This window comes from Propithecus coquereli, unplaced genomic scaffold (assembly GCF_000956105.1).
Source record: "Propithecus coquereli isolate 6110/MARCELLA unplaced genomic scaffold, Pcoq_1.0 Scaffold46, whole genome shotgun sequence".
Classification (NCBI taxonomy): domain Eukaryota; kingdom Metazoa; phylum Chordata; class Mammalia; order Primates; family Indriidae; genus Propithecus; species Propithecus coquereli.
The window spans coordinates 1,716,536-1,739,970 of NW_012150396.1; the positions used below are offsets into that span (position 1 = coordinate 1,716,536).

General features: G+C 36.2%; 1 protein-coding gene across 1 annotated transcript in view; it reads right to left on the reverse strand.

Annotated features, from left to right (window-relative positions):
* The window catches only part of ANK2 (ankyrin 2, neuronal), a 263,985-nt gene that overhangs the window by 92,644 nt on the left and 147,906 nt on the right, over nt 1-23,435 (reverse strand). Inside the window, exons 10-16 of the mRNA XM_012655073.1 lie at nt 17,807-17,905; nt 16,163-16,360; nt 13,920-14,018; nt 13,658-13,756; nt 8,149-8,247; nt 3,628-3,825; nt 517-615 (exon numbers count right to left, since the gene is read on the reverse strand). Of these exons, the coding sequence (XP_012510527.1) occupies nt 517-615; nt 3,628-3,825; nt 8,149-8,247; nt 13,658-13,756; nt 13,920-14,018; nt 16,163-16,360; nt 17,807-17,905 (891 nt within the window). The remainder of the gene's footprint in view (nt 1-516; nt 616-3,627; nt 3,826-8,148; nt 8,248-13,657; nt 13,757-13,919; nt 14,019-16,162; nt 16,361-17,806; nt 17,906-23,435) is intronic.

A 23,435-nucleotide genomic window follows, 5' to 3' on the forward strand; every position in this document is an offset into this window, starting at 1 on the left:
TCAGCGTTAGCTGCCCTGAAGCTACGAGGATGCGTGGAATCCGTTATGGATTAAGTCCATGTTAATTAATTAATATAGTCAATAGAAAAAAAAAAAGAATCAAAATAAACAAATACCTAATCATTTTTAATAACTTTCATATTAAAAACATAACTAAAATGGAAAAGGGTTAAGCTTGCAATTAGCAAAGGACACCTTGATGGTCACCATCGTCTCAAATGCTATGTAAGAAATACTACATTAACGCTAAAGGATTCTTCTGGGAGGATTCTTCCCAGAGGAGTTCTGGGCTCTGTTGTGACACGAATACACAGTTGAGACACAGCTCGAAATGCTTTGTGAATGGGTGTGTGTGTGAAGGTCATGGACAGATATCTCCACCATGTGTCTGTGACATAGTTTTAACAGTTGCGCTCATATTCCTTTCAGAGGAGCAAGAAAAATATTTTTACAGATCTCCAAATCTATCGACTCGACTAAGTTATATAATTAAAGCGTGTTATTGAAAATCTTTACCTTCCCTGCAGAATCTGCAGCAGCTCGGCGTTGCAAGAGAAGTTTTGCCACGTCCAGGCTTCCATACTTGGCCGCTACGTGCAGGGGAGTGAAACCCTTCTGAAAATTGGAAGAACAAGAGTAAAATTCAGCATTTATTTCTGTGACTCCTAACAAGATCTTTTTTATGTGTTAACATATTAAGAAAATGATGCTAATTCTCCTTTTGGAAAAAATACCAGTAGCATTAAATCTGTTAGCCATAAACAAGGACTAGGAAGGATAAAGAATGGAATTTAATATTAAGAAGAAGTTTGGCTTGATAAACTGAATAAAAGACATTTTATTTTAAGGGAGTGGAGACTGAAATCTGACTTTATAGGTTTGAAATTTTTAAAAGTCACTAGTGTCAATAAAGTGGCTCCAATTTGTGAATGGAAAAAAAAGCCTGTCTTTTTATTGCCTCTAAAATTAATAGGATTGAGACAACAGCTGCCTTCTCTCCAACCCTCCTATTTCTTTCAATCCTTTCTGTATCACCTGAACACCGAATTTCTTTAAATCTTAAAATGTTTTGATAGTTGTGGTAAAAAAAAATTATATGTGATTTAGTTGACTTATATTTTCTGCAAAAATGGCACGATACATGGTCTACAGAACAAAAAAAAGCTATTAAAAAGCCACTCCCATTCTGACTGTTGTCCCTTTTCCCAGAAGATTCACACTGCGTAAAAGACCAATTCCTTTTGTAAAATACATTCTCTTTCTGGCTTGATGTTGGGTTAATTAACACCAGACTTTTAAACACAGGGAAGCTTTAAAACTTTTTCTTAAAAGACTGCTCTGCTACACATGTTTACCAGGGCTGTCCAGAAAGTATCCAGCCATTGTGCCCATGTATCCGCTATATCCATGGCTGGATACTTTCCGGACAGCAATGTCTTGTGTGCCTTACCAATGGCCACACTCTGTAATTAGCAGTGTGTGATAAATACAGATAAGTCTCTGGACTAAGATCTTGAGGATGACACAGTTCCTACCCCATGATGTCAAATCCATCCTCTTGGCCGGACAGTTCAACCACATGCTTTTCTGGCAGGACAGTGGCAGTGGGGAATTCTAACACTGAGTAGGGCATGTGAAACCCACACAGCCAACATGCCTGGATTAGGTGGTCACAGATATGGCTTATCCCTGGACCAGTTAGACCCTCATCGTAAACACAGAATGTCCCCCAGGAAGCAATATTGCCCTTTCCCGATGTCACCAAATTATTTTTAACTATGATGATGTTTCTCTTTTTGCTTCTCTTCTGAACATTCGTTACTAATAAATTCTTGAAAGAGAGTGAATCTTCTAGCTTTTGCAAATGTGGGACAAATGGAGGGAGTATTTTTTCCTTCTCGCATTAGTCCACATAAACCAACATTTGCTGATAAAGTTCTCTTCCCTTCACTCCACGCACACGATGATTGTGGTGACACTCCAGTGAAGGAGAGTTTGTTGAGACAAACCACATGGTGAGGAATAAAAAATAAACTCCTTATCCTTAAATTCCTGCTGGAGTAGTGATCCAACTACTTTACAAATTTGGAAACTCTTATTAGACAAAATTACATAGAATCCTTACTATAGAATCACAAAATCAAGATTAGAAAGCATCTCTTGAGTCATGTATCTATCTTCCTTCTTCCTCTGTGTTAATCTCACCAGGATTTCATTTACCCTCTGATATTTATAAACACTTAAATGGCTTTAATGATAATGAATCAACTCTCGTGCAGCCCTAGTTAGCTGCCCCGTCAAACTGTTCTGTTTAGTAGGTTCTATTTTATTACCCTAATTTACTAAGGATTTAGATAAATTTCTTAAATCCTAAAAAAGTCTTTGAAAGACAAAGACGTATGTTTTATTCTCTATTTCTATATTATACATATCTTAATTTTATTTATTTGATTATTTAAGACAATCACCAAGTCTCTCTTAGGTTATTATTACTATTAAATGTTTGTTGCTTAGTTTTTTTTTTTTTTTAAGAAATTTTAAAATCCTTTCAACTTTTCAGATTTCAGAATTTGAATAATTATCAATTTCTTATATCAAAATATTTTTTATAGCCACAAGCAACCAGATAAGCCATAATGGGCTGCTAAGAGGACAGATGCCACTTCACTGCTGTAGTTCATAGTTTCAAACTTCCTTCTCCCTGGATGCAGTACAAATGCCTATTCATTATGAGCAAATTAAAACGGTCTTTTTATTAATGTGAATCACTGTTACATTTCTGGGAATTATTTTGCCCTGTAAATTCACTTGTTCTAGACTTTCACTTGTCTCATTTTTCTGCTCTTCTATACTAGCTCAATTTATTTTGCTCCAATAGGTGAGTGTGTTCATTTTATTCTAAGTCATCTTCAAATAGCGAATTTCAAATAGAATGTATAAAGTGGATGAAAAATTACTCTGACCTCTCATTACAACTTTGAACATAAGTAAAATTCAGGCTGGTGTACATTCTTTGTTCAACGTCAATAACAACGAATAAAGTGTGATACTCCTGCCCAGCTCTGTTTAGATACTGTAAATAGCCAGGCACGAGTGTAGCTGATGGAGATTGGAGATTAGAATGGGAATGAGAATGCCAGAAAGGTGACGGCCCTACTACACTTGGAAAAAATGCACGGTTAGGTGAGCTTCAGTGTAGTACTACAACTCAAAGAAACACAACACTGCTGATCTAATGCAATATTCTCTTCCCCATTAGTAATACCAGTTCAATGTACTGGAGAATCTTTTTTTTTTCTCTTGAGAATACATTATAGATTTTAAGATGGAAAGGGAAGAAAAAATTGCCCTTGCTTTATGGAAATCATCTTAGTTAAAGTACCAGATACCTGTACTAGAACCAACACTGGCATTAATTAGAATGGAACTCAGGCTCTTTACTGAAGATGTTGTATGGAATCTCATAATCCCCTATGATCATCAGAGAATGAATCTGAAATATTCAGAGGAAGAAGTAAGTTAGAGGCCTCAAGGAGACCTACCCTCTTGATCCTATGTGCACTAGAGCAGAGGGCCCTGACTTAGGATTCCTCTCCGTCCGTGTTGTTGTGATGCCATTCCCCTTACCTTGGTAGCTAAGGAGTGGGCTGCTCCTGCTTCCAAGAGGACTGACGCCACATCTACCTGGCCTTCCCGGGCAGAGATGTGCAGTGGTGTGTACCCATTTGTAGTGGCCGCGTCTGGATGAGCCATATGTTGTAGAAGCAGTTGGACAATTTCTGTCTTACCCAGGCGGGAGGCAATATGCAAAGGTGTCTGTTCCTCCTACAACTCAAGTCAAGTGGAAAGTTAGTGCCAGGTAGACCAAATGTCACTGTTAATATGTTTCACTCAGATGTTTCATGACATCTTCTCAGAATCTCTAGGAACCCCTATCCAAAAGGAAATCATTGCTACTTTGACCACTGGCTTATTTTATATTTTGCTATAGAGGTATCCTGTTTAGTTACAAAATCTCCCTTAGATGTTTTAAAAAGTATGTACTTCCATGAACTTGGTCATTGTTTTCTGGGTACCCCTAAACATTTTTCAACTTATTAAGGCTTCAGTCCTCACTTATATTTAAATATTAACCAACTCACGGTTTTAAATAAGAAAGAAATCTAGTCCAAAAGTCCTAAGACCTAGATTCTCATCCAAGAGTTTCCACTTAGAGACAGGATTTATTCTGGGAACTGTATCAAGAGAAAAAGAAACAAGGATGCTGGAAAATCTTTGTTTGCACTCCATTCAGCAAGCCAAGGATACAAATGCTGGTCATTTTCTTCAAGGGGAAACTGGATAAAGAAGATATTGTAATCTGGTTTAAAAAGATATTTTTTCAGGAAACATTGCAGATGGGTCTGGGACTTGCACCCAAGACTTCAAAGATGAAGTGGGACTCTGGCAAGAAGCAAATAGGGTGAACTATTTGCCAAGTGTTTTTCATTTTAAAACAGGGGATATAGCTGGGTTTAAGGGACAGGAAGGACAAGTTCGAGGAGGCTCAAGACATCACCTGACTCTAATGTGTGGTCAGGAATAATGTTTTCAGTGTTAAAAGAACCAGGCCAAACCACTGTCTCTTGTAAAAAGAAAAGTGAGTGTAACCCTAGTGATGAAAAGCGGTATATCTTTACAATCTGCCCAAGGGCATGGCGTAACAAAAGTGAGGAAGGGAAAGCTGGGCTAGCTTCCAGGGCCAGAAATGAATGGAAAAAAGATATAATAGAGCAGGGAAGATTTGTCTGAAAAAATGCAGCATCTTAAATTTATAACAAAAAAAAAAAAAAAGAGGGAGCTATAGGAAGAGATGAAATAAAATTGTATGAATTTCAAGGTGGTGAGAAGTAAATAATAAATAATAGTAGTACAATGATTTTAGTAATAGAATTGGAATTTTATGAAAATTTGCAATTTATAACCTTTCTTCATGTATGATACAGACATGACCCAATTCTTAATACTAGAACTGGAACGAAGGCATAAAAGGCATTATTATTGGCCCATTTTCCAGATAAAGGAAGTAAAAGGAATTGAGTCCTCAAGGATTGTTCAAGGTCAGTTAACTATTAAAACAGAACTATTCAGGCACTGGATTCTAAAGACGACATTTCTTTGCCTACACTTCCTATAGAAATAGACACAGTAAGACGGCCACTGAGAAAACTGACAGGACAAAGTGATTCTCAGTAGGAAAGGAGATTGACAACACATTAGAAGATCCATCTTTCTCTGAAATACAGAAGAGAAAATAGAGCAATGGGGAGACTGAACAGTTACAAAAATAAATGGTTAGCAAAACAAAAACAATAAAAAAAAACAAACCAAGGAACTTGAGAATAGCTATGGTGCACATCTGTCGTTTCTAAGTTTCCCTTCTCAGGCCTCCACCCTACAGAATTTGACAGAGGTGGGTACCAAAGTGATGCACTCTAGAATGGGTTTCCGACGAGTAAGGGGGAGAGTTGGAACTGTCATGGCCCTTTAATCCATGGCTGAGATCTTGACCTTGGAGCTCAATGTAGTAACAGAGCATAATTTTTTACTATTTCCCCTTCAGGAAAGGGTAAATTCTAGAGCAGTGGTATTAGGTTAAGAGAGGATGTTTTCAAAACCGTGTTTGTGTGTGAGCTGGGAAACCAAGAGGTAAAACAGAGCAGATTGGTATGTGTCCATCTTTCTGCCCAATATCCCCTATACCCTTCTTCTGGGAATAGCTCTCCTTCTTTTGAGGTAAGTGGACATCCACATCCTATCCATGTGGCTCTGGAAGGGCTGCCAATCATCTTACCCCATCTCATAAATGGGCTGCATGAATGGACACGAGCTCAGAATTGATCCTATATCCTGGTCATAGTCATCAGCTCAGGGAGGGAATGTGACCAATTAGAAAACAGCGGTTCCTTTGGACGGGAGAGAGAAGGTCTCTCTTTGCATTTGAAATGAGAGGTGATGATGTCAGCAGAAAGTGTTAGAAGAAAGGTACAGAACCAGAGGAGAAATCCTTTCTTATCCTAACTCTGTGCAAGTCAGCACAATCTTGAATTTTGGGACTCTAAGCCACTCTACAACACAGGGTTGTTCTGCGTATAAAGGAAGATAATTTGTGCTTAAATGCTTTATGAATGAAAAAGCACTATACAAACGTTAACTAAATCAAAGAGTGCCAGGGAAACATTAAAGGATTAAATGAAAATCAAAAACTCATGGTGAAAGTACACCTTAAGTAGAACTCGTGAAAAGGCAAACTCTAGCTCCTTGCAGCTCAAAGTACAATCCCAAGATCATAAGCACTGACATCACCTGTGAGTTTGTTAGAAATGCAGAACTGAGGGACAATATGCATTTGAACAGGGTCCCAGGTAATTTTGACCTCCAGAGAGCACTGCTTCCTAAGACTATGGTATTAATATTTTTCCTGTTCACAACAGGAGGATGCTATGGGGAAGGAATTTCAGTTGCATCTTAGAATAGGTGGTAGAGCTGAAAAGAAAAAATAAACGAAAGATAACAAGAAATTTGCTGTTTAAATTAGGTGGAATAAAGAATTAAGAGCTACTCATTCATATATAGAGACCGCGATACTAAATGTAGTTGCAAAAGAGAAGTAAAAAGGTGGAACTAATGGAATCTATGTGTTAAACAAATAAATAAATGCCATAATATTTCGAAGGAAAGAGTCTGTAACTAGGGGGGTTTTTAGGGAAGGGGCTTCAGAGGTTCTCCAAAATGGTGTGAGGCTATAACAAAAGGTTACATCAATATAGAAAATTTGGCAGAAATACATGAAAATGCATACATTTCCAATAAACTAGAAAACATTTACATTTGAATAATAGAAAAATGTTAAAGGGTTTTATTTTAAGAGAGAAAAATGGAAAACTTTTAGTATTCAATATCAATTGCAAAAAATTGACAGGACATCAACATAATTTCTGGTAAAAATAGTTAAGTATGTGATACTCAGAGTGCATTGGTTGATCTCAGAGATATTTTTAACATAGCCGAAAGCCAGGTAACCTTAAAAGAAAACAAGAACTATGTCATGGCAGGGGAAGAATTCGGTTGAATAACAAAAGCTCTAAACATATAAAAACAGAACATGCAAATGATGATTAACAAAGAACATAAATTATGTGTACAATGGATAGAAAGACAGATTTAAAACTAAAACAACAAGAGTAGTGTCAAGGCTGCCAGTTTATCACTGGATTCTTCATGAAGGTCTGTAGAACCCATTACTAAAAACGTGCCTATTAAATTCATCGAGTCAGCAAATCTTAAGAAAGTCTGGAAAGCAGAAAATAATTTAAATAGGTCATGAGAATCCCAACGATGCTAGGGCGAAAGTTAATGGAACAACGTGGAAAAGAAAATAGAAAATACAGTGCATTGATGGAAATTACTCATGTATTCAGTGTAAAGGAAGATGAAAAAAGAAACTGGGAAGTAAAATTTGAAAAAAAAAGAAGAAGGAAAAATCAACCTGTGAAGGAATTAGAAGTGATTAGAGACAGGAAAAGTCTGATCAAGCAATCTCCAGTGCTCCAATTCTATTTTGGAATAGTGGAAATGCAGAATGTCTCAATATGTAAAATTCGAGTAAGAAGAAAATTAGATGTCATTATAAAAAGGAGGGACGTGAAATGGATGAAGGGAAAACATTATAACTTTGAGTATAATTTGCTTTTAAGTCACTAGTAAGGAATGACTGGAATTGTGATTGGTTTTGGTGGCAAGAAATCAATTGTAATATGTATAATAGTATCTATATAATATAGGTTAAATTTAAAAATTCATGAACATGAAGATATGTGAAAATGCATTACTAGGTAAAAAAAATGTTAAAATATTAGTCAATGTCATCTTTCTTAGATGCTAAATTGTACATTTTTTAAAATGTTAATGTTTCTGAAATTGGGGTGCATTTTTCATTGCGTGTATTTGCTTATACAGTGTTTCTTTTTTGCCTAAAAAACTGTTATGGGATTGATGCTTTCGCTTATAGTGCATGGCTTTTTCAAAGCGAGGAACTGAAGAATGATGCCCTCTTTTACAGACAGGACTCAGGGACTGCGGCAGACAACCCCGGGCACCAGCACCTACCCTGGCTCTGGCATCCACAAGGGCACCGTTTCTCAGGAGGCACCGGACCACTTCCACCTGCCCTGCTCGGGCTGCCATGTGCAGGGCCGTCTCCCCACGCTGCCAGGAAACAGAGATCGTTGAATCATAAATAAACCCACTGCTCCGGGTGGTAAAGTACAAAGTTGTCCCTTTTGTGAAATTCAGCCATATATCCAAGGTTTTAAGAAATCTATTACAAAGCATAATTATTTAGTCTGGAAAAATATAGTTTTGTATCTTCTCCAACTTTATAAGGATAAACAAAGGTTTATTTATTTATTTTTTTCAGTCCAGAACAAACTTGTAAATTTACCCCAAACATAAAGGATACCCTAAGGTTTAACTCCACGCTCAACCTAGCATAACGTAAATTGGTTTTGGTGATAAAGTTATCTTTTACCTTACAAACCAAAAACCTATCATCGTTGTACTTAACTATGTTGTCACAACTTGATGCCATTTCAGTGAGAAACTCTAGGTGCTGAAGATCAAGTCAATACATTGCAAAAAATCACATCACTGGTACTATACATAAATCATTTCTTTTCAAAATTCAAAATTTATATCTGAAATAAACTATTATTTTACATCTGATATGTCTTTGTAGGCAATGACGATTCATACAAGAAATCTGATTTGCCCAGGAGGTCCCTTATTTAAGGTTAATCAGCAGATTTAATTACAGACAGTTATTTGAGAGATGAGAAAAGTCATTGTCAACAGTGTCATCTTTTGAGGCCGCTGCCCTGGGCATCCCATCATTCCTCAGGTAGCTTCGTTCCTACCAGGTATGACACACTGATCAGAAAATGGTGGCTGAAGGTGCAGCATAAAGGATGAGGATAGATTAAGAGAATTTTCTCATCGAGAAGCCAGTTATTACTCTACTCCCTCTAAGAGAGAGGTTTTTAAAAATCAAGATCATTTAAAACCGTATGTATAATTGTTCTAAAGAAGGCAGTGTTTCATTCATTCAAATAATTTTACAGCTATAATAGAACAAGATATCGGAGTAAGAATTATTACAGATTGTTTTACCACAACTATTCTAGAAAATAAGACTGATTTCATCTAAGTAAAGCAAAGCATTCCAAATAAACTAAATTGATTTTAAAGTCAGTTGTGGTCATTGGATATTTCTAACAAACTCCAGTGAATAATTTCTTCTGATTCCTTGCACAACAAACCCTTAAATCTAGACACTGTAAGGTGAACTTTAATTTGGTACAAGGCTCACAGTTCATTTTCCCCAGTATTTAGAGATCCATTCCTTTTGAAGTTAAGAGAAATTCATGTCAAATGATTTGATTGTGAAAACAGTAAATTGGATGTCTAATCTAATTGGCTCTTCTTTGCTGATGACTCATTTATCCTCCAATGGCCTTATTTTGCGATGACAAATTTTGACTTTTGTCAAGTAAATGTATCTGAAGTATATGGTTTTACAAAATGACACATTATTGGAATAGCAATATTTGTCTTCAGACTTCAGATGTCTCCTTGGAGTTTGCTTCTTTGGGCAACCAGGGTTTCTATTAATAACTTGTTTTCTATATCATTTAAAACCTATCTCTAAATAGGTGAGGCTAAGATCTTCTAACTAAAATCATCCTTCTGGATCGGTGGGGGTTGGTTCCAGGCCCCCTCCTTGCCAATTCCAAAATCTGGGGGTGCTCAAATCCTTTATATAAAACAGTGTAGTATTTACATATAACCTATGAACCTCTTCCGGTACACTTTAACTCATCTTTAGATTACTTATAGCACCTACTACTATGTAAATGCTATGTAGATAGTCGTTATACTATATTTTTAAAATTTGCATTTTTTAATTGTTATATTATTATTATTTTTTAAATATTTTCAATCTGAGGTTAGTTGAGTCCACAGATGCGGAATCCACAGATATAGAACCCGTGGATACGGAGGGCAAAGGCTAAAAGGCTAGCAATTTTACTAATTTTGGTAGAAATGAAGGCAAGAATAAATTTCCTTATAAGAAATTAAGTCAAAGAAGTTCCAGGAGCTTCTACTCCGTGATGAATTTACATATTTATTTTATAAGCTAAGCTTTATCAATAAGAGGTTTTCAAAATCTAAAAAATGTTTGCAGTACTAGTCAATATTTCTAAAACCCCTATTTTATACTTAGAATAAGTTATTTTTTATGGTTTTTACACATTTGAAATAAAACCTAAACTATTAAACTTTTTATTCAAAGAAAAGTTATGTGTGTGTATATATATATGTATATACCCATTGTTTCTTCACTTTTTAATAATGATCATGTTTAATTCTTATTTAATGACTCCGGGGTAACAAACTTTCATTTGTTTAAATTGCTCTTACCTTTTTATATTTATATTACCATTGATTATACATAAGTACAAATAAGAAAATGAAGGATAGTGTGTATTGTTGTAATTAATAACTTCCATTTCTGGATGGTTGGGCGTCCCATCTTATTCAATAGCTTTGTTTTCTTTATCATAAGCTAATGGAATTTAAGGATTGGGGGAAATTTTTAAGCATAATATAAAGCATGAACTTTACCATGAATCCATTGGTTTGTTATAGGAAGATGAGAAAACTGTAATATCCTGCATTCTACTCTCAATAGTCCTAAAAGTGCTTGGTTTTCTGCTTCCATGGTTGTTGAGGAATACTTTGGATTACGGATGTATTGTAACTGGCAGTTCAGCATTCTGGGTTTCAAAGTGCATTATAAGCCTTCTGGAAAAGGAGCTTTTCAGTACAGCTTATCTGTACATGATTGAGTTATTGGAACAACTCACACTTGAGCGAATCGTCAGACAAAAACAAGACTGGCGAGAGAATGAGTATGCTCATGTCCAAAGCAGGTACTAAATAAATTTCATGCTGCTCCTCTCAGCTGTTAAAACTGACTGCTGACAGCTACATCGACTTCCACTGTGGCTGCATCGGGTTGGAAAAGCATCAAAGCACAACAAACAGCATTGCATTCAAAAATGCAACATGATTTCAGGCAACACACAAAGGCTTCAAGGGTGGGGTGATTTGCGGTCAGGAAATGGCCAGCTCTGACAAGGCAAGCAGGCAGCCAGTGTCCACACGGTTCCTTAATCAACTTGCAACGAGTTTTGGATTCAGGCGCTAGCTATATCCTTATGTTCTGAGAATACACAAGTTCACAGGCATCCCACTGTTGGAGAAAGTCAAATTCCTCTAAATGTAGGATTTCTAGATTTAGCAAATAAATATACAGGATGGCCAGTTAAATTTTAATTTCAGACCAACAATGAATAACTATTTTAGTATGTTTCAACTACTGATGGGACATGCTTATACCAAAAAAAAAATACATTGTTTATCTGAAGTTCAAATTTAACTGGGAGTCCTATATTTTATCTGGCAACCCTATCTACAGGTATCTGCTCCTGAATGACATATCTTACAAAAATAAAATGAACAAATAAAAAAATAACTAGGAAACATGATGGAGAGAAAATTATATTGGTATGTGCCTCTTAAGTATTTGTTTTGAGTGAGCCGGAGGGAAAGAGAATATACTGGACAAATGAACAGATAAAACAAAATGAAGAACTTTAGAATGACCAACAGTTGGAAATTAAAGTTTAAGATAGCAATTGCCAAATTTGGGGGTCTTTAAGAATCTGAAAGGACCTTGAAATTTTATTGCTTCAATTAATGTTTTATATATTTTATTTGAAAATCTTCATGTAGCCTCTATAGCTTTTTTTTTTTTTTTTAACAGAGGGGAGCATATTATAACTCCCATAACCATTAAAAGATTTGGGATTGGTTAGTTAAGAAGCAAATTAAGAGAGGCCGCAGAATCCTACAACCATTTTATGTGGATTATTCTTTGAAGACTGTGTAAAAATGTCTCCTAAAAAATATTAACCTAGGGAATTGCAATCAAGTACCCCACAGAATATATTGGTACATGTTATTATTATTACATGATAACATAATTTAACATAGTATCATTATTGCTTCTGTAATCCTGTAGGAATTGGGATGCAAATTCAGAACGATGGAAAAAAAAAACCAGGTGGGCATGTACACAGAGTATTTTTCTTGGAAGTTGCTGGCCTATATGTAAATCTGTTCAGGTCTTAATTTTAAAAAAGGAAGGTGGTCATCTCTTTAAAAAAAGATGATTTCTTTTAAAGTTCTAAGAAGAGATTAGAAATTAAACTCAAATGAGCACATTGTGAAATTACTCTTACGCTTAACAGAGTAAAAATTTGCAAAGTTGTAATTAGGGAAACTTATAGAAACAGACTTTAAATTCTTCAATGGTTTTATGCTCCAATTTTTAAATAATATGAAGAGAGAGTACTAAATAACATTTAAAATCAAATGAATTGATTTCCACAATGGGTTTTGCCCCACATTGGAAACTTTGGCACAGACTCGGTGTGTAAAATACAGAGAAACGAGAATTTGAGAGTGGATACAAGTAAAAAGTGAAATTAGACATCCCATTCCATAACTCATATGGAATGAGATACCAAAAATTAGCAACAATAGTCAAATCAATTGGTGTTGAAAACATGATTCGTTTGAATTATAGGCACTAACATTTACTTGGGTAGAGTCATTTCTGGAGCACATGTGAATCTCAATGTCCAGTGGCCCTTTCTGAACTATAAATACATCACTGTACCTTGTGCAAAGTTCTCCTGCTCAAGAGAAAATTTGCCTTACATGGTTTGCCATGATACAATGAGCAGACAAAGTTTAAAGGGGCAGAATCCAAAAAAAATGAGAGAAATATAAAGAAATTAGAAGTAAACATCCTAATTTAAATTAGATAGTAGAATTCCGAAATATGCAGGATTTGCTGACAGAATGCAAGCGGTCTAGAGACCAACATTCATTTCAGGATACATGGTATAAGTTTTACGTAAGAGAGGCCTTCATTCTAGCAAACAAAATCAAATCAAAAGTAAAAATCAAATTAAGGTTAGAAAATGGAAACTTCATGTAATTAAAGAAGGGAGAATTTGATATCAAGTAAAAATCCCTATTACTGATCTATCTCTGGTTAATTTTTCGATAAGACTGATTATGGTACGGATTTGATGTTTTCATGAAAATTACCTGGAGTACAATTCACTCAAGCAACTAACATGAGCCCTGAAGATTTTTTTCAACCATTCACTTTCAGAGGAACTTTGATGATGTATTTTGTTTTAATAAATGCATTTAAGATGCAAGCTCAATCCATCTGCACCAGGAAGCTTAAACTGTCTCATTCCATAGCTTCTATCTTATTTTCTAATATGTCTTGCCCTATCCAGCTTCTTTGCAGTGAAGTTCTAGCAAATTATTTCAACGCTACGTTATTATGCGGGCCCTTCTCAAAGCTGGGCTGCTCACCTCAGTGACATACACACAAACAGACGTACACACGCCCACGCGCTCCGCTCCTCTCGCTCTTTCTCCCTGTGGTTATTCTGACCCAAGCCATACTCACAATGTTAGTGACATCTGGAGAGGCTCCGTTCTGCAGCAGAAGGAGGACAATGTTCAAGTGGCCCATGAAGGCAGCCACATGTATTGGTGTGAGGCCAGACTGCGAAACAAAGCAACAGCAGTTTTACTCCTCTGCACCGGTGGGGCTTTGGGGCTTCTTGAGATAAATGAAACTTGAGTGAAGAGGACAGCGATGGGTGAGAGGGAGGGGAGGAAGGAGTCAGAGAAGGAATGCTTCGTGACAAGCTGAAACATTGTTCTACCTCTGTTATAGCTTGGATCGAAGCCCCATATTTCACCAGCAGTTCCATGACTTTGATGCGGTTTTTCTTGCAGGCAATGTGCAGTGGAGTAAAACCATTCTGTGCAAAAGACAATCGAGTTAGTTGAAAACATGCAGAAACCATTCTCACACGACTCCATGCTGACACGTGGCAGGTGATAATGCTACATCGTCACATAATGTTACCGTTTCTCCAAACCCTGCAGGTGTTGGGACTTGGAAAGACAAATGGTGGTGTGTTCCTGTAGGCACTGAACTTTGCTTATGCGTGGTGGGCCTGTGTGTAATTCAGTTTGTGTGGTTACAGAGGAAACAAAAGGGAAGAAAAATACAGGACCTACTGTTTAAAGAAGGAAAAATAGAGGAACAATTATATTTTATAATTTTTAAGATGTTTTTAGGTATATTGGTCAGCTTATGAAATGACTTGAAGATGCATTGAAAATAAATGTGTATCATTCTGGTGAAGGGCCATTTCTCAGAGCTTAAGAATCGTTCATCTATATTGCTTCAAAAATATAAGAACGTGACTTTGTTATAATAAAATCTTCAACTGTGCTGCCGTTTTCTTTAGAAAGGAGGTGTTTCAAATTACAAATCATTATTTATGTTGATAATATTTATATCCAGAAGTTATATTTTATGTTAAATTTTTATAATATATATGCCAATCAGATGAATTTTATTTTATAAAGAAATGATTATTAAGTTCCTGAATATTTTCCAGTATAGAGAATTTCTGGACTAACTGGAAGGAGAGACCTCTTAAGGGTAAAGGAATGTGGAGAAGAAGTCTTCAAGGTACTTTCTAACTTTGTACACTAGGCAAAGGAATTCCCAGGAATTGAGGAAATTAAGTAAAAATTTGTAAACTAGCCCCATGCTTACTCATTATGTATTACATGTTTTATTTTTTTATTTGAACAATGATCCCTTGTTGAGTTGTATCTATTCTGCCAGTTAACAGTTTTGCAGGTCCCAACATAGACTGGTCATCAGTCAATATTTTCATACACTAGCAGTTCTCAGGAAAGCACATGGTCTTACTTAAGCTGATGACATCTTGTTCTTCACAATGGAGTGATAGACATAATAATTTGTGAAGTCATTTCCCCTGTTTATGAGCTTATAATATGCCAGATATAAATAGCCACATGCACATGCAGCACTTAAAATATTTGCAATTATTAGACTGTGATGTTTTATAAGCTTATTGACCACTATCCAATTGAAAATTAACATTTTCAACTCCCTATGAGAAAAGGAATATCCTCACATCATTGCACATAACCCTGAAAGTGCATTCGCTTCCCAGGTGATTATTAATAGATTGATTCCAATGGAAAAATTCTGATAAAAATAATATTTAATATTTGATGATTCTAATAATAATAATAGAATATTGTTATTATTCTAATAAGAAATACTGATTGTTTAAAGACAAATTTTAACTGACACAAACCATGTAAACATATAGAAAAAAGGATTTGCTTTTAGTTTGAGAATTAGGAAACAAGAGGCACAAATTAGTGCATGCCTAATACTTCCAACGACTACTGTTAGCATATAAGTGAAGCAAGAAAGATTTATTCAACATTAGACCCTGGGAGACATGGAAGCTGTTCTAGGGACAGCCTCCTGCAGTTTTCTCTTGAGCAATTCCTGGCGTGATTTTAATAAATAAAATGCTTCCTGAAGCAGTAATACGCCAGGCACCCCTTTTCCATCAGTCTATGGCTGGGCAGTCAAGTCAATAATGAAAGTCTCTTCACAAGCTTACATTTTACACTATCTTACATAGTCAAATATATTCACAATTTTAAAATCATTTTTTTCCAAAAAGAAATTAATGAAGTTCAACTTTTTCACACCTGTATTCTAACTTTATCTGCAGGTATCTAGAAGTTATTTGATAATTTCCTACTTTTCAACTTCTATTTTCCATTTCAAATTGCTTACCGCTCCAGAGGCTTCATATCTGTTTGTAACTTGCTAGTTTCTGAAATGTTACCTTGGTATTCTCTTAACACATCCCTGCTCATCAGCATTTAATAGCAAACTATGAAGATATAAAGTAGGCAGGCAGCTTGTGGAGGGTGACAGACTTAGCAGGATTAACTACATATCTGTAACATGCATTAAGGTGGAGGCATCATTGGCCAATCAATGTGGGTCTGTTTGTCTCAATCTGTACTCAGTTAACGTGGACTGGGCCAGGTTTACCAGGGCTCTGGCGTTTGGATTGGCTCTCTTGTCCAAAAGGAGTTTGGTTACGCGGTAGTGGCCACAGTGTGCGGCAACGTGGAGGGCCGTCAGGTAGTCCAGGGTAACGTCATCCACGGGGGCCTTGTGCTGTAACAGGTGCTTCACACATTCCACGTGGTCCCCTTGTGCAGCCATGTGAAGTGGAGACAGCCCGTTCTGCACATCAAAAACAAAACAAAACCAAGTCCACATTTCTTTTCCCATTATTTTCAGGTTCCAAAACACAGCAAAGTCAATTCTTGATTTCTAGCGCAATTAGTGACAGGGGAAAAACTAATTTCCACTTAACAGCAGAATACATACCAGATTATATTTGGTGGACAAGGAAGCTAAGAGAACATTTAATTTCATAATTATGCTATCCTAGGCAAAAACGCCAATTAGTATGTCTTTTATGAACGAACACATAGTATGTATGGCAATTCAGCCTGATTTTACAATTATTAGGGCAATATTAGATATATAAAAATAAGTGATAGCTGATGTTCAAATTATTTGTATCTAATTCTATACATAGAAGTCTACATTCAATGAATCTCTCTACCAACATTTCCTTATCAATAGAGAGGGAGACAGGAGAAGGAGGAGTAAGTATGTAGATAAGGGAGGTAACTAGACTTTGATCATCTCTTAGGTCCATGTTGCTCTGAAATTCTGTGATTTCTTTTTCCTATGGTGCTATGAGACCGGAATTGGACTTGGAGAGAGCAGGCAGGTAAGGTCTAAAAGAGTGTGAGCCAAATGTGGACCATGTGCAAGGATTTCACAACTTTTAAATGTGAGGATAATCTAAATCTGTCATCATTGATACTGTCCCAAACAGCTTTAGCTGTTTAGCCTTAATTCTAGAATAAGATCAACAGCAGGAGCACAAGATAGCACGTAAAGCCCCGTTAACTATCAGTCAATAAGAATAGCAGGTCAAAATATAGAAAGAATTTGAAGGTATATAGTCAATACATCTTGTGAAAGTTGATCACAAGAATTGAGTCATTCTTGTCATACCCAACCAAAATAGAGTCAAGAAGCCAGGAGGGAAAAGCACACAGGGCACAGAACATTGCTCTAAGAATATAATTCTCTGCAAGCCTGGCTGATGAAACTGCTTGCTGTAAAACATGAAACCAGTTTTATCCGCAGTTTCTGAGATAACTTTCTACAACTCTAGGACTAATTTTACCTACCGCCATTGCCCATCAGTTCCCCAAACCCTTACTAGTGCTAATGAACTTTCTCAAAGAGCAATATGTAACATTTCTCCTTGTTCATAACCTTCCGACCTTTAACCTTCTCTTTGTTCTTTGGATACACTGAAGACCACCCGGTCTGACTGTATGCCCCAAATTGCATTTCTTCCCAAATAAAACATTAAATTTAGAAATTTGTCTCTTCATTTTTCATTTTTATGTTGATAATCTTAATGCATATACTTGTTAATTTTAATAATTTTAAATTGGTTTGATATATATTCCTATTCCTGGAACACAAATATTGAATAACTAGAAAGTGCCTGGCTGATGCTTTGATTTCAAGAAGAAGAGAGATTATCAAAAAAGTGAATTAAAGAGGCCTTTGGATCCCATCTTACCCATAATGACTCACCTTAGTCCTTGCCAGCAAGGGAGCACCCCTTTCCAACAGAAGTTCCACCACCTGGTCATGCCCACTTCTCGCAGCACAATGAAGTGGTGTCAACCCATCCTGCCAAAAAAATTAAAGAATTAGACCCAAGTTCACTTTTTTTAAAAACCAAAATTGCATCTATTGCAACCATAAAGAGGGAGTTTCTTGAGCTCAATCCTGATGACTCAATAAATAAGTAATAGAATTTCAATTAGTTAAATGACACAAAAGAAGATAAGTGAAAAAGAAAACAAGTCAGAAAGAGATCTTGACAGAGAGTGAGAGAGAGAGCAAGACAAAACATAGATGGGAGAGAGCAGGAGAGATTCCCATTCACTGGAATGAAACTGGCTTCTGGTCTTGTATTTGCATATTCAAGAAGATGGAAAAACAGAGTGTGTTGCATTTTTTGAACTTTAAAGCCCTCCTCTCCAGAGCCACTTTCAGGGATTATATTAGCTTATACCATTTTCATTTTGGTTGTTCTCCCATCCAAGTACTAACCAGGCACGACCCTGCTTAGCTTTCGAGATCAGACGAGATCAGGCACGTTCTGGGTGGTATGGCCATAGACCATTTTGGTTGTTCTAATACACTCTTAACCTAAAATTCCTTCTTAGTGTGATTTGTCAATATATGTTCTCTCTTGAATGGTCAGTACTTTCATAAATTCTCCAAAAATGATCCCTGATGCTTGTAAAAGAAAAGCATTGTTTTTTCATATTCTTTTAAAGCTTTCCACACATATATTTCAACATTTTACAAATTACATAATTATTTCCCAGAGATGCAATTTATTATTAATAAATGGGATTATACCTGAGTCAAATACAATATGGCACAATTATGTGTTATGTTCTTTATTGAACTTTCTGACCTTACTTAATGCTTCTGGGGTAGCTTCTGATTCCAGAGCAATCACCAAGTGCTCTCTGTCTTTTATATTTTATTTCTCTTTAGGGTGGCATGATAAAAAAAGCAGAGTGGCTGGGAAATACAAGGCAAAATGTAAGTAACAATAGGCAAGAAGTGAGAGAGAAAATGAAATCTCGAGTACATAAATTAAGTGGTGATTTGAGACATAGGGGAAAAAAAATAGATTGTCGCAATGAGAGATGTGGAGCAGGCGAGAAGCAATCAGAGAAAATGATGCATGAAGTGCAGTTGTGAGGATTTCGGAAGTTTACGATTTATCCAGAACTCTAATGGCCTATCTTTTGTGTCTCTGCTTCCAGGACACTCTCTCTAGGTTATGCTTTCCGCCTAATAAAAATAATTCCTCTGAATTACAACACTCTTTCTGGTCCGAGGTGCTGGAATTTCTATGTCTTCCATTTGTGCCTCCAGACTCATGCTCTACCCTCCTCTTCCCTGCTCGGTGTCCCTACAGACTGGCCACTCTAGGGGCACCGGTGGGTGGGCTGCCTTGCCCTCTGGCTTCTGGTTGGGTTTGGCCAATGGGAAGGGACTCTCTGAGGGATCTCCCAAACCTGGCTGTGGGTCTTTATCAAAGGTTACACTCCTCCCAGTGCAGCCTTTCCACAGAGTTCTCCCCTTTGAAGTTCTAGGAGCTTCCTCTACTTCTCCTCTTTTAGGTCTAGGTTGATAACGAGCTGCGCTGTTACTAACCCTGAGATACTGCACTATCCCTTGTATCTTCCCGACAGTCTATGCACAATAGTATAAATAGAACCTTTTATAATCTCTAACCAAATTATCAAATTTGAGTGTGCCATCTGTTTTTAGCTAGGGCCTTGACCAATAATGATTCCTTGCTTTATTAAATCTATTTAGCTAATATTAAGATTCTGAGTAACCAAAACTCAAAATCTTGTAGTTTTGGGTGTCTGAGAATTAACATGAAAAGACTGCCTTTCCAGAAAAAAAAAGTATTTATCTACTGTAGTTAAGATACTACATTATTTTAAAGTTTGCCAGATAGAAGCCTAAAAAATTGTGCTGGCGAAGTTATTAAAGGAATTATTACACTTTTGTATTTTGAGAGCAGTACTCTGGGGTGGAACTACAGAGCATCAGTTTCTGTATAAGTTATATAACAATTAGATAGAGCTGATTTCCAAAACATATTCTAGGTGCTTTGTCAAGATGTAGGGTTTGAGAAATCCCACATAATGAACGGAGGCATCACATGCCATGGTTCGGCCTGTGGACTCCGGAGTCACGGAGCTCTGGGGTGAACCTCAGATCAGCCACCGCGGTGACTGTTTGGGGCTCAGCTTTGTGATACATAAAATGGGGGTGATTTCTCGTACCCTACTTAACTTACAGCTTTGTTTAAAGGGGAGGGAGGGAATGCTGCCCTATATCATTTTTAGAAAAGGTAGCGTACAGTTTTCTACAAATTACATGAAATAGTCCTTGTATAATCACGTTGAAACCTCCAAAATACTCTCAGAGTAACAATAGGAACATTATGGAGAACATTTAATATGTCCACAAGAACAGCGAAGAACAATAAGTCTTAAATTGGTTCTAAATCTTGTATTTAATGACGCAATGTATCTGCTTTTATAAAAGATGTGTGAATGATGATATCCAATTCAAGTCAGCCAGCAGGCTAAATCTGACTAGATTTTGAATATCTTCTACAAAGCATAGTATCAAGTCAATGCCAAAAAATTCTTGCCAAAGTTTTACATTCCAGAACCCTCCTTGGGTTCTCTTTTTTCTGCACTAGAATCAGTTCATCCACCCTGATGTGCTGTCCACTCTGATGTGGATAATTCTGGAAAGGAGAGGTCAACGGGATGTGAGAGGGACACCATTTATCTACTGGCAACCCACAGCATTAGCTTCTTACAATCACTTCTTTCTCTAATTTTTCCTTTTCTCATTCTCTGCTTAGATCATTATTCCAGCGAGGTATCCTCAAGTCTGTATATTAACATAGGCTCTGCTAATTACCCAGCCGTGCACCCTAGATCAAGTTACATAACTCTGCTGAAATCCATTTTTCCCTTTGGTAAGTCCCATTTCTCAAATAAAGACCCCCAAATTTTCTCAGCAAGAAAATAATATATACGTCACAAGTTGTTAGGAAGATAAAATAAGGTGATATTTGCAAAGTACGTAGCAGGGTGCCCAGAACATCATAAACATATGACAGTTGGTAGTCATTATTGTTATTACTTTAATTATTACATCTAATAACAAGTTGCAAGAATGATCCCTATTTCTGACGTGTTGTTTTTTGTTCATCATCCTTTAATTTTTTTTGTATACTTTTATTGTTTGCATTGAAATATGTATTTTAATATTTTAAACATAATCTTTATATGGGGTATCCCAACATTTAAATAATAAATAAGCCTAAAAACAGAAAAGAATAATGTGCTTAATAAAGCCTGAATTAATAATTTCATTCTAACTAGCTATAAAATTTATGTTTTAACATGAAAATGAGGTTTTACAGATACCAGCAAAGGGTTCTGGTGAAAATGCCTCAGCATTTCATACTAGATCCTAGTCAGTAATGAGAACGCCAGCGAGATGCAAAATGTTTCAATGACTGTCAAAACAGTAGTGAGAGTGGGGCAGAAACTGTGGGTAAGATTTGTGTTTTAATTACCCAAAAGCCTCTATAGATCTTGCCTTTCTCCAGATAATGAAAACCTTACACATGAGAAAAATAATAATAAGATCAAGAGAAAATTCTTGACAGAATATACGAAATGTAGAATATTTGTGGTTAAATTGATTGCTAGGAGAAATTGAGAACTTTATGACAGAAAGGAAAGAATAATACTCATTTTTTAAATTCCATAGATAGAAGCTCTATTATATTATCTAAAAATGCAGTCAAAGACAAATTAAACATTTTTCTATTTTTAAATATATTTTCAAAGGGCGAAAGTATTTAAGAAGCAAACCATATTCCTTTGTTTTAGTAATCAAATATAATAGCTCCAGAATTGGCCTCCCAATTCCAGACCACAGCCCTTGATTTCCGTATTTGCCTCCTACTTAATTTTGCCTTTGGTAAGAGGGATGTAGTTCTTTCAGCTATAACCAGAATGGAAAGAACCTAACAATGCTTTTAAAATCCTACGACTTAGAGATGAGAGAGTATTTTAACTTATGGGAGGGAGGGGAAGCTCAATGCTGTCATTCACTGTTGCTCCTAATCCTGGAGTCTGCTGGAGCCAGGTGGTATGAGCTAAGGAGAGCCACCGTTGCATATCTCTTCCCAATTCTGCATTTAGTTATACCATGTTGGTAGCTCTAAATCATGGTGGAAATATTTTACACCATGGAAATCAGCAGAGGCAAAGCCACACATCAAGGTGTTTTGTTTTATTTGAGAGCCAATTATTAAACTTCTACCAGCACATTGCTAACCTAATCCCTTGGCTACTGTTGACTCGCATCTCTGTGAATCTAGAGACCTGGTCTGTCTCATTAACTGTTGTATCTTCAGTATTCATGGCACCAAGTAGCAACTCAGTAATTATTCATTTAAGGAATGAATGAACAGAATGTCCATACAATGTACATCATTAGAAAATCTATTATTTTCTTTTTAAGTCCTTGAATGAAATTCAATTTATGTTCTGTATCTAAAGGCTACCCTGGATAAAATATGGTCCAAATATTCCCTTCATAAAGGAAGAAACCACAGATTACATTTGATTGTGAACTTGCTCAAGGACAATTAACTAATTATAGAACTAGCATAAGAATTCATTTTTTCCATATTTTAGTACTCTTTTTATGAAAATACACTGTCTATTTGATGTTAGACTTTTTAATTGTATATGCAAATGTATGCAAACCATGCAAATTAGAGCATCTTTTAAAGAACTAAGCAAATATTATGATGATCAATAATAAAATCAAATGTCTCAATAATGAATGAATACTCCAGAAAAGCATTCATAAAAGCAAAGTACAAAAGACTCTGGGCAAGATAAAAATTTTTTTGCATTTATAAATTGTTTTCTTTCCACTGGTAATCTCAATTATTAGAGTCTCAATAGAAACAAAAGGGTCAATATAAGGGGAGAAATCATGTTAGTAGAGTATGCTAGATATGTAACATTATGTTAGTAATGTTAGTAATGGTGGCAATATGCAAACACTCTTTCCTTTAAGTATAAAGGACAAGGAAGTAAAGCTTGTGGCATGTTGCATACTGTTCCAAATTCTGCATACCCACAGCATAGTAAAGGAAAAAGCATGCCAGCAAAGCAAAGGGTAGAAACCATATACAACTCTGGACACCACAACTAAGACACTGGACACCACAACAAAGACCTTGACAGACACAGAAAACCACTCCAGAACTCCCACATGATGTGATCCATAGCCACCATGGACCAAATGTCTTAGAGAAATGAGATTAAGAAAGAAAGGTTTCCTAGGCGAATAAAAACCAAAATTTATCCTGGGACTGGTGTAGATTCTAGAAGCTTAAAGATGATAAGGTTTATTTAAAAAAAAAAACAAAAAAAAAAAACATTTGCTAACCTCAAGATTTGCAAAGGAACTAGATTTGATTCTGATTGCTTGGACTACGAGAACTTGATGTCCCAGAATTTAACAAAATGAAGATAAAATGCCACAAGGAATGCGTTCTATCCACCATCTT